This window comes from Neofelis nebulosa, chromosome 5 (genome assembly GCF_028018385.1).
Source record: "Neofelis nebulosa isolate mNeoNeb1 chromosome 5, mNeoNeb1.pri, whole genome shotgun sequence".
In the NCBI taxonomy this organism is placed as follows: domain Eukaryota; kingdom Metazoa; phylum Chordata; class Mammalia; order Carnivora; family Felidae; genus Neofelis; species Neofelis nebulosa.
Genome location: NC_080786.1, coordinates 77,486,300 through 77,498,548, shown reverse-complemented (window position 1 = coordinate 77,498,548; position 12,249 = coordinate 77,486,300). Strand labels below are relative to the sequence as shown.

The following is a 12,249-nucleotide window of genomic DNA, read 5'->3' as shown; positions in this document are numbered from 1 at the left end:
ATATGCCTAAAAGTAATATGCCTAATATAAAAATGTCTCCAAATTTTTGACCTCAGTTAAACATTCATAAAAATCTTGGCTTATTAGGCTTAAATTCAGTCTAGACTCATCTCCATTTCAACTCTCTAGTAGGGGATAAGTTAGGGAAACTCAGGAGAAAACAGGAGAAAATAAAGTTTTGTCAGGCAGGGGCAATGACTTCTGGATTTCTGGTTTTCCAAGTTGAGGCTGTCCTGTTCTCTACCATGTGAAAGAGCAACCCTCATTCTAGGATATGAAACTGTGGGTGCTACAAATCAGAGGGATGGTGGAAACGTGTCCTCCTTACAAAATGCTGGCATGACAGAAGACACAAAGTACAGCAGTGAACAGTTACTTCTCAGAAACAATTTTCAAAGTGACCAGGTGAAACATGCTAAGAGAGTTCACCAGAAGCCACCTTGGCTAAGAATCTTTAGATGCTTGCTGCCCGCTACAGAATCCATGCTAAAACGTTTGTGGTTTTGCAGTAGGACCAAGGAATTGATATGCCTGAAAAAATTACACAAAAAGCTTTACTAACCTTTCAGAGAAGAGCAAGATTAAGTACCCCTGCCACTCTCATTTCTCTTAGAAGATGCAAATTTGAATTACTGGAAATAAATACCAATTAGGGGCATCTGTGTAAATAATCTGAAGATCATTACCTCTTGGTCTGCATAGGTTTATATACACACAGTTTTCATTTATGATTCTCCAGTACATTTTGGTAGGAAAGCATCTACACTCAGTTTATCCCACTCCAGGAGCAGTAAAATCCAATCCTTTTTTAGAGAGAGGAAATTTGAGAATATTTGAGAGCAAAGCCAGAATTCAAATAACTGCAATATCTAGGTAAAAATGTATCCATTCTTTCTCCTCTGGACAACGAATTATTTAAGGAGATCTCCCTCTCCAAAAGAAAATATTTTAAAGCTCATCAGCTCCTAAGAAAAGCATTAAATGTGTTGCCACTGTCTCAACACCCTACTCAATTATCTTTCATATGGACTTCAAAACAGCCCTTCAAGATTTGGTTGTTTTCTTCTCTTTTCTTTCTTTCTTCCTTCCTTCCTACTGATGAAGAAACTTAGGCTCACAGATGCTGGAACGTTCTAAGCCACACAGCTGGGGGCAGAAAGGAGGAAGGTCTGAGTTCTAAGCCTATAGGCCTTCCACCTGCCAGGGCGTCCCAAACAAGAATTACCTGGGAGTACTTAAGGAAAATACAAACTCCAGGCTCACAGTCTTCAAAGAAAGGGGCCTGGAAACATGCTTTTAAAAAGACAAACAAAACAAACAAACAAGCCGTGCTCCCTCCTACCCCTTGGTTAATAGAAAAGCTTAGGAAAGACAGTACATCACGACCCAGCCAAGAGATCTGAAGCTGTTCCATTTTCATCAAGAGACCCCCAACGTCCCCAAGAACTCTTATTTCTCTCGTCAAGCCATCACCCCCACTAAAGCCCCCACAAGTCCAGATCTTGGAATCATCTTCTGCCCTTTCTTCACTACTGAAACCTGCCAATTTTCTTCTTCCCTGCAGAATTTTATTTCCTGGCTGGGACTAGGCTCTAACCACCAGACTTCCAGCCGGGCCCAGGAACTCCCAACCGCCTCCAGCCCTTCTGGCTCCTTCCCTAGCCCCTCGGCTCGGGCTGCTATCAACGCAACCCTGCCTCTTCCGTCGGTCACGTTGTTTCCTCCGCTTGGAAGGACCTCTTTCCTCTCCGGGCCCTTCCCAGCGGTTGGGGAACTCCTACACAGCCCAAGCGCCTCCGCTTCCAGCCACCCTCGCCTCCCACCACCCCTGCTCAGGGACCGAACCCGGCCTCGAAATCCAGCAGCAAGCGTCCATCCTCCTGGCCGCAGCCCCTGCCCCCTCCCCGCTGGCCTCCCCACCCGCCACCTGGCTTCGCAGCGGCCGTTCGGGAAGCCCTCGGCACTTCCCAGAATAGAGAGCAGCTGCCAACGTCAGGCTGCCGCCCGCCGCGGGGTTCCGGGCGCACGGGGTGCGGGCGGAGGGGACGTGACTACGCTCTGGCCTTCCGTCTCCCTCAACGGGCCGGGAAACTGAGGCCCAGGGCTGGCGGCAACTTCTCCAGTGTGCACAGTCCCGGGCCCCAGGCGTCCCGACCCCCGTCCGCGATCCCTCGACCACACGCGCCGCCCGGTCGCCCCGGAGAGCCGGACGAGGAGCGGGTCTCCGAGCGAGCGCTCCGCCCGGGACCGCGCAGGGCGCCAGACGCGGCCAACTCGCCGCGAAAGTTGTTGTCTCCCAGCCTGCCCTCGCCTCTCACCTCCGAGACACACCTTCCCGCGGGCCCTGGCAGCCGCACTCTCACATCCGGTCCACCTTGCGCACACCCCTCTCCACGCTCTCTCACGGCCCCTCTCCCTCCCACGCCTGCAGCGGGCGGCCGCTCCCCCGCGCCCCCTCGTGCACTCCCACCCGCGGCCGGGGCGCGCCTTCCCCGCCCCGCCGCACGCCTGGCCTCCGCGCCGCGCCCGCCCGGGCTTCTGGCGCCCGGGAGCCCCAGCCCCGGGCCGCGACCCGCTTCCGCCCGCCCGGCGGGCGGCAGAAGCCAGGGTAGCAGCGCGGGGGGCGAGGGGCTCGGCTGCGCGGGGCGGGGAGGGGGCGCTCGCTCGCTCACTCTCGGCTGCGCACACGCCCGTACAAACTCTCACACAGACACACGCGGGGTGCGCTGCCGCCGCCCGCCGCTGCTCCTCCTCCCGCCACCGCCTTGAGAGGGAGAGAGAGGGAGGCAGAGAGAGCGCTTTGTCCGCGCGCCGCCGCCCGGCCCGGGACTCTGCCCCGAGGAGGCAGCCGCGCCGAGTCCCCGCCTCCGCCTCTGCCCCCGGGCGGGCCGGGCCGGCCGCGGTGGGGGGAGCCAGGCTGAGGGTGGGGGTGGGTGGCGGGCGGGCGGAGGGCGGGGAGGGGGGGCGGAGGAGGAGGAGGAGAGACGAGGGCAGCGGAGGAGGCGAGGAGCGCCGGGTACCGGGCCGGGGGAGCCGCGGGCTCTCGGGGAAGAGACGGATGATGAACAAGCTTTACATCGGGAACCTGAGCCCCGCCGTCACCGCCGACGACCTCCGGCAGCTCTTCGGGGACAGGAAGCTGCCCCTGGCGGGACAGGTCCTGCTCAAGTCCGGCTACGCCTTCGTGGACTACCCCGACCAGAACTGGGCCATCCGCGCCATCGAGACCCTCTCGGGTGAGCAGTCGCCGCTGCCCCCTCCCCCCGCCTCGCCCAGCTCAGGCCGGGACGGCGCCCGGAGGGAGGCCGAGCCCGGCGGGCGGCGCCCGGCGGGGGCTCCCGCGCCCGCACACTCACTTCCACGCACCAGACCCTCAACTCTCGCCGCCGGCCCGCTCCCGGGACGGCCCGCTCCCCTCCCCCCACCGCTCCGGATTCCCCCCTTGCCCTCCCAGCCGCAGCCCTGGGGCGACCCCCGTGCCGCTCCGAGGGTGCCTGGGGCTCGCTCGCTCTCTGGGGGCACCCCTCCTTCCCTATGCTCCCGGGCTGCTCTCCAGAGTTTCCCCACCCCCATCCTCAGAGAACCCCCGTTCCCTCTCTTCCCTGACCTTCGCGTCACCCCCTTTGTCAGGGACCCCCTTCCAATCCTGCATCTCTTTCTCTCTTGACCGGACCTTACCCCTATCCTTGCCTCGTGCCCGGGACCTCTCGCCCTCTGGCGTCCCCTGAGCCGCACTCTCCTTTGGAGCCCCCTCCCCACCTCGCCTCGCGGTCCCCCACTTTCGGCACCCCCTCGGCGCCACCCTGATGATCCCCTCCAAGGTTTCGGGACTCCCCCAACCCCAATCCCTGCACGACGGCACATCTCTCTCGGTCCTCTCCCGAACCTTAGTCCCCTCTCGCTCGTCTCTCAAGCGCTCCTATTTTTCTCTGAATTTTTTGTCCGATTTTATTGAGAAGAACTCGGGGCTGGGGGCTTTCCGCCGCCTGTCCCCCCGCCTCCCGCTCGGCCAGAAGCACCTTTTTACGAGGTGCCCTGTCTCAACTCGGTGGGGGCCCGGGCTGAGAACCGGGAAAGAGGCGACCGGGGGGCCCGCGAGAGCGCTGGAGCCCAGACGGGAGACGGAGAGCGACACACACACACTCGCGCGCGCGCGCACTCACCAACTCTCCCTCTCGCACACGCACCGCTCGGAGCCGCGCTCGCCCCAAGGCCGGGAGCCTGTGCCCCCCGAGCCCCGGTCCGGCGGAAGACCCTTCCCCACGGGTGCGCGGGGTGGGGGCGGGGCGGCGGCGAGGCCAAGGTGACACCCTGGAGCCGGCCGGGACTGGGCTCTCGCAGCTGCGGCCCCGGGGTGGGGGGAGGTGGGTGGGGGGCTTCGGTGCGTCTTCTCCGGGCCACCGGGTGGAGAAGTCAGGGAGGGGAGCGCAGCGGAGCCCTCGGGGCCCGGGTTAGCGGAATGGAGAGGTGGGGGCCGGGAGAGGAGCGGGGCCGCGCCAGCCCTGCAGCTTGAGTTTCAAATGAGCTCATCCTTTCAAATTGGCGCCGCTCTTTATTAAATTTGTTTTTCCGGTAATGCCACCCACAGCTATACCTGGGGTCGGATCCGGGCTCGCGCCCTTCCCACCTCGTCCCGAGACACGGGGCGCCCACCTTGCTTCCCACTGGCAACCAAGTTTGCCCAGCTCGAGCCCGGTAGGAGACCCCTTGAGGGCGCCCGAAGGCGGAGCCCGAGCGTGGAGTTCTGTGCGTGCCCCTCCTAGACCCCCGCCGGTTTGATCTAAGGAAGGTTCTGAGTGCTTTAATTTCTGTTTTAAAGGTAAAGTGGAATTGCATGGGAAAATCATGGAAGTTGATTACTCAGTCTCTAAAAAGCTCAGGTAAATATATTTTGCTTAGTTATTTTGTGATAGGGCTTAACGTATAAATACCACAGTACACTCAGTTTTTTTAAAATGTGCTTTTATAGTTAAAAAACTGCTTTTGTTTTGTTGGTGGAGATAACGCAGTTTAGAAAGTTAGATTTTTTACTTTCATTATATAAGGTGTTTACTGTACTTGGAAAATATCTGGTGCCTTATTGGGGGGTGGGGGGTGGCGAACTCTAGCTGTGTGAAATTCGCTGGGACCGTTAAACTTGTTTATCAAAACTTGCCTCCCACCCCTCACTCCCACCCCTACCCCCAGCACAGTGGCTACAAATGCTTGTCAAGACTTCCTGTGAGATGTTGAGAGTAAATATTTACTTTGTCAACTAAATTGCTTAACTAAACTTCGCGATTAATTAGTTTTCTTTTTTAGATAGCTTAATGTTGAATAATAAAATAATTCAGTAAGAGGTCAGTATTTTGCATAGCACTGTAAAGAAGTGGGTTGTTTGGAATGGGTGGCAGTTAAAAAGCCAGACTTTTTTAGTCCCTGAGACTACTGAATATTGCTTCTGAGCGTTTTGTTGTTGTTGTTGTTGTTGTTGTTGCTTTTGAGATATGTTTGAAGCTAAACAAGTATCTCTAGGAGTTCTGTAGCTACATTTAAGGGCACTGTTGTTAATGAAGGAGTAAAGAATTTTGTGGAAGTTGGATTTCTCCACAGTGATTTGCCTGCAAGAGAAATATCTCTGTGAGGAGAGAATGAGGGAGAACATCTTTGTTTAAAGCTTATTGTGGACTTTAAATTGGGCCCCTTTATTACTCATTCTAGATTTTTTTTTTCTTCTCCCATGTGTTGTAACTTAGTTTATATCCCGTTCACATACATTTCTTCACCATTAGTCATTAAGTAGCTGGATTGAAAACTCTTAAGTCTTTGATTTGCCACCTTTACATTTTCTGATACTCAATAGTGCAACCACTTACTTGATTTTTGCCAGGATTGAATAGATTCTAAAACAAACCATAATAATTTTAAAAATACTTAGATGTTTTGTTGAAGAGGTTTTAAAGAATTGTGGGCTCATTTTCAGATACTTTTATTTTAACTAAGCAACAGAATATCTTCTTTGCAAATGATTGTGGCGTATCAGAAAGCTTATGCCTTTAAAAAAAGTCAAAAGTTATGATTTGCGGTTTCAAATGAAATATAAAGCTAGTTTTTCTCTATAGGAACAGATGTAATGTGTAGCTGATTGGTTTTTCAGTTAACTATTCTAAATTTGTATACTTCTATATATATATGTGTGTGTGTACTTTTTTTTTACCTGAGAAATCCAAGTTGAAGCTTTCTGATGTATTAAGTATTTATTAAGAAATTTAAATCACTCATCTTTTACAACACTTGAAAATTTGATGAAAATATTGAACAAGGTTTGAAAGAACCACCTAAAATATTTGAAGGGCTATTATTCTATAAATGCCTAATTCTATTGGCTGTATAGCTGTTCTGAGTCCTTTTTTGGGTTATAATTAATAAAAAAAATCACTAGAATTTTAACTTTGGTGAGTTGGTGTCTCATTTCATGTTATGAAGTGCATTATCTCATGTTGCAATGTAAGTAAAATACTAATTTAAAGTTACTAACATCTCCTAAGACTTCTCACAAGTATACTTCTTCTAAACTTTTTCTTTCAAAATGCAGGAGTTATTTGCTGTTAGCCAGAGTGTCATTTAACTAATTTTGTTGTGTTTATGTAAGAGTTCAGAATTAAAAGCATGTCCCCAATTTTTAGTATTAGTTAAATAAAGAACAAACTAGGACTTAAACAGCCTTATTAGTACAAGATTTCTTTGAACATGTGGGCAATATAAAATACCTAGGAGGTAGATTAAAATGCGCTGTGTATGATTCACTACACTGAGGACGTCTGACATACCAAATGTATGCATAAGCTGCTGTTTTAGAGGGTTGCATCATTTCTGATTGGATGGCTTTACTCTTTTTTTTTCCCCCTTTACTTTATTGGTTTAAAATGCAGGAATTAGTTACTTGTTCTGCAGGCTAAGGGAGAGATGTCTAATGACTGGTGTTGTGTACTGAGCTCAGACCCCTGGGATGAAGCAGCTGTATGTTCTCATGTACAGGGCACTACCACGGTGCTGGCTTTCAAAAAAGCAGGGTACTGTGACATTTGAAACCAAAGCTTTTATGTTATATGGTGACTATTTTGGTGTTCCTTTGTTGCATTTCCATGAAATTTAACAAGTTAGAAGCAAATTTGTCAGCGTTAAGTCAGTTCTATATGTGGTTTTTGTGTTAGTTGAAGTGAAAATGTGAAGAAAACAATTCATCCTCATTGCTTGCTTACTTAAAAATCATTCAGCAACTGAGTGCTCATTTTCTTTATATTGTTCTGATTTCTTTCTGCTCTCAGGAATGAGTTTTAATATTTACATTCCAAATAGACTTTTTAAAGCTAATGATAATTTGGGAGGAGATGTTTTTATCTTAAGTTATGAAATTATTGGCATGCCATTTGCTTACCAATTGGGTCTTTTGTTAAATGTCATTCTAGCATCATTTTATATGTGCTATTATAGTAGACAGACTATATAACCATTATATTCTCAGGGTCATCAGAAGTAGAAAACTCTTGTTTTTTTTTTTCTTTTTGGCACATGTGTTTCATTCTTATTAGATGCAAATTATTGTAATGTAAATCATAGACACACCACCTATTTTTTACTTTCTAAGTTGGTTTCAGGCTCTGCTGAATAAAAATCTTTGGATCTTTTTTCTCTATTCATATTTCTTGGTAGTGTATATGAATCAAAGATTGCTTAAAGAGGAAGAAACTGGAAATTGGTTTAAAAATCTGTTAAAAGTTGTGGAAAATGCCTTGACAGAAATTTCATTTTTCATGTTGACTTTTTAGTTGGGAAAAAATATATACATATCTGTATATGTACCTACACACTTGCACACGCATACACACACACACACACACGTGCACCCACATCACATATATTGTTTGGAGCTAGAACATACGCTAACCTGAATGTGCTTTGTAACTAAAGTTGAATGATTCTGTGAGAAACAAAACTTTCAAAAATGTGATTTCTGCCCACTGCTAGGAAGTAACCAAGTGGTGTAGACATGCTTTCACTGAGATGGTGTGAATACTATGAGATAGTGTAGGAAAAAGCTATGAATTTGTCTTTCATGAGTTAAAAATCAGTAATTGTGTTGTCTCCAATGCAAATGAATTCAGTCTCCTATAGGAATGTTAAAGAAAACAGTATCTCAATTGTATTTTGCTTGTATGTACTACATTGTGTATAGTTGAATTAAATACCAAAAAGAAAAAAAAAACAAAAACAAAAACAAAAAAAACCCATCCAACCTCAAGCCCTTCCTGCAACAAAGGCTTTTGCTGCATCAATTTTTAATTTTGAAAAGATTTTTTAATGTTAAAATTATATGGTAGGCTTCTATTTAAAGAATTTGTTGAATTAAAAATTGATGCCTGAATTTAATTAAATAGATTCCATGTGTGGATATAATGTATATTAATATAAGATACATGTCAAACTGTAAGATAACTTTAATCTGGCTTTGAGTTGGACATTACATTTCCCATTTTAAAAAAGGCTAATTTTTCATATGGTTCTAGGCTATGCCATAAACAATTACACATTTTTGTAACCTTTAAGAGATAAGTATTAGAATTAAAATAGAAGCAATAAAAAAAACAGTTGATAATTCAGGTGGTAGTGTAGGTTTAAAATTCAAGCTTACAAATATTAAAAAACTGGTCATTTGATGTTTTTACCTTATTTAGTTAAATATTAAAAGACACTGAAATCTACAAATCAAAATAGTTTTTATGTACTGCTTGATTTTCCAATTTGTCAAATTCATCTCCATTTTAAATTTGTATTGTAGCAATTTATGAAAGTTTTAAATGGCTACATAAACATTAATTCTAAAAGGTGATTTGGTGATATGTGATGCATTTGTCAAATTGTGTTTTTTAAAATAATATTTCCTTGTAATTATGGCTGGGTATAAGATGACCAGTAAGGGATGGTCTCAAAGTTTTATTTTTTATTATTTTAAGCTGAGATTACATAAAGATGAGAGAAGATTAGTAATATTTGTGTAGCACCTTTTATACGTAATGATATAATGTATTTTCTTTAAGAAGAGTTTTTATAAAGGACATTAGGCAGTTTGGAACTAATTGCATATCAAAATCAACATTTCACTATTTTGAGTAAATGTTTTTATTTTATGGAGGTTGATCCAGTTTTTCAAGTGGGGGGGTATGTAAATGATGTTGAAATGTGCATAAAAGGATAGGAACTTGGGCACAGTTATTAAAAGTCAAAACTATGAAACTCAAGATTTGTACAGGAACTATTTACACATATTTGATACTTCTCAGCTTTCTAAATATTTGCTGTCTATCGCTGAATCACTCTTCCAAGTCTTCTAATGGAATTCTCAAAAGTAGATGAGCAATTGGTCAGTTGTGAGAGGATATTATTTGAGCTAAGTGTGTCATCTCTGTGATTCAGTGGGGTGTGTGCACATGGGTGTCTGTGTGCGTGTGTGCTTTGTGGGGGACAGTAGTTTCAGACAGATGGTATCAGGAGGGAAGAGAAGGAAATCTTTAACTGAGCAACGATTGCTCTGAATTTCAGTCTTGACAGGGCAAATGAAAATTGCTAGGTGTTTGAACTTTGTGACAAAGGGAATCAGTATTTGCTTTGAGTGATGCATGACTCTTATAGGTGCTTAACCTTGTGGAAGCCAGGGCTCAGGTACCTGTGTGGCTTCTTCAGTGAGCTTGCTGCTGGGAGGACCATCCAATGCACAATCTATTCTTCCTTTCTTTTGCTTGGATATCCCTTCTCACTAGTAGAGTTAGTTCGCTCAGTGACTCTGTGAAGGCTCTGATGATCTATAAGCCATCTTTATAAATGCTAGAAAATTAAAGATTTGAATATGCATTTTCACTTAGGAATTCTATACTGTGGAAGACAGTAGATTATTTTACATAACAAGTACTCTGACGGAATCAATTTCATTAGAAGCATAGTATTAGACTGGTTTCTTTGGAGACTTAAAAAAGTTGAACTATAAGTTTCAAAATATATTTTTAAAAATTCCACTTAGATGCCACCAACGTGTCTTCATTGTTCTTTTCTGCGTTGAAGAACAGAGTAGTGTGACTTGGCTGAGCCGGTTTTTTAAACCAGTTTCCTAAATCTTTTAGTCAAAAGCATCATGTCTCAAAAGTTATGATTGACTTCTTAATTTGAAGGATGGGATAGTTCTGTTGAACAAAACATGCCCAAATAGTTTATTAGTCAAAGTTTATCCTTTTTACACTGAAATTCAAGTCCAATTACTTTGGGTAGTCATTCAAAACACTATCACTGAAGAAAAACATAGTGGCAAATAAACAACAAACACCTACTAGTAAAGATAACAGTGCTTCCTCCCAGTTATCATCATTAAAATATTTTTAAAAATCTTTTACTTTATAATTTAACTTCATGCTTACAAAGTTATAATTTTCATTTGGTGGCATGGACTCTATGGGTTCTATTTTGGGCAGCAAAATTGCAGAGTGCTCAAAGCATTATTTTTAAGGTTTTTCTTTTCCTGTTTTGATCATGTACTTTGGTCTTTCCATAAAATAGTGAAGAAAAATTATTTTCTTTTATAGAAAAATTCAGATTCTGTTGTGCTTTGGCTTCTAAAGATGAGGGAGAATATAGTAATTATTTCTTTAATTTGGTGTAAAGTTTGGTGGCATATGGAGGTAAAGATTAAGTAGACCAGAGAAAATGGATGCTTTTGCACTCATAGCAGGCAGTCAAATCTAAAAGCTAACCCAGCTAACCCATCATTTAATAGATACATGTCTCCTTCCCAAGCCTCTATTTCTCACTGCATAATAAGCTTGCATTTTTGAGATACATTTTGTTCATTTATTCCTGGATTTCCTTGCTATTTATCTGTTCTATACTTTATTCTGAAGATGTGAACATTAGTTAGAATTGTTTACTCTCAAGAACATTTCATAAAAGAGGTGTTTTAATAAGTCCAATAAATGAAAAGAGTTCTGATGCATATTTTAGACTTTCTGATATTTACCTATATCATAAGAAATGTTGTTACCTAATGACCAGGAAAATATGCATGGGACCATTGCAGTGAGAATGGTATTTTCAGTTTTTCTCATTATCATATAATTAATGTGTGCCTTAGGGGGAAGCTTCGATTTTTAATTTTTGTTTTAAATGTGCTCAGAAAGGTGGTTTCATGATTCCATGTGTTGATATGTGAATAATGCTATTGTTATCTCAGAGAGATACACATATTTTTTATGGGCCTGCATCTTATATTCATATAATACTGATGATGTCCCAGCCTCTTCACATTATTTCATTTATTCCAAATAATTATGGGAAGAAGATGGGACAATTAATATCATCCCCTTTTTCAGATGAGGAAACTTAGTTTCAGAGAAATTTAATAATTTGCCTGAGGACACATACCCATTAAATAGTAAAGCTAGGGCTAGATCCTAGTCTTCTGATCCTCAGTCCACAGTGCTGAGACTTTTTTTTTCTTCACTTGTTTAAATTAAAAAAGTCAATCTAAGTGTTGTATGGTTCAAAAGGTGCCATTCAAGAGTAATGGAAATAACTGAAAATAGATTTGTTTGTGAATGACCCTTTGCAACAATCTTACTCTTACATCATTCTGAATGATCTGTACTTTGTTATTTTTTTTAGGAAAAAAATAATTAGAACAGTCAATTTAAACATTAACAGCAGCATTACCTCCTTTTATCACCATGTTTGCCCATAGACAGAAATGGGGTTGGATTTTACTGTTGTTGTTACATTGCTTTTTTCAGTGGCTGCATTCCTTGTGTTAAGAAATAGAACACTGCCAGGGAAGATGTATCTCTCGACATCTTGAGCCGCACGCATTAGGCAGTGAGCTGTAGCCCTGGTTAAGACTAGAAGCCATGTGGAAAAGGAAAGTCTAGCTCAGGGAATTGCTTGGGTGGGTTCTTCCCAGGTTTTAACCAACCCATTGCTGGAGGTCAGGACTGTGTTCTGGTTTGTTTTCCTGGTAACTGTCAAATCTTTCCCTAGATTTGGTGTTTCTCTGCTTCAGTTTCTGTACAGAATCTGGCCTTTGGCTTCTCCGTGGGGATGGAATGAGTATTAGTAGGACAGCATCCATGAGGTTTTCAGAGTTCCTCATTAATGACATAATCACTCAAAAACGTATACTAAATAAGCATGTTAGGTACAGTCCATTTCCCCTTAATTGTAAACTTTTCCTGT

At 44.2% G+C, this 12,249-nt stretch overlaps 1 protein-coding gene across 4 annotated transcripts in view; it reads left to right on the top strand.

Annotated features, from left to right (window-relative positions):
- Positions 1-2,957: 2,957 nt before the first annotated feature.
- Positions 2,958-12,249, top strand: part of IGF2BP2 (insulin like growth factor 2 mRNA binding protein 2) — a 157,186-nt gene continuing 147,894 nt past the window's right edge. For 3 of the 4 annotated variants that reach the window (XM_058730751.1, XM_058730752.1, XM_058730750.1), the window contains exons 1-2: positions 2,960-3,236; positions 4,820-4,880. In XM_058730751.1, the coding sequence (XP_058586734.1) occupies positions 3,059-3,236; positions 4,820-4,880 (239 nt within the window). In that variant the 5' untranslated portion in view covers positions 2,960-3,058. Of the gene's footprint in view, positions 3,237-4,819; positions 4,881-12,249 lie in introns of all 4 variants that reach the window. The other variant, XM_058730753.1, reaches the window with a different exon arrangement.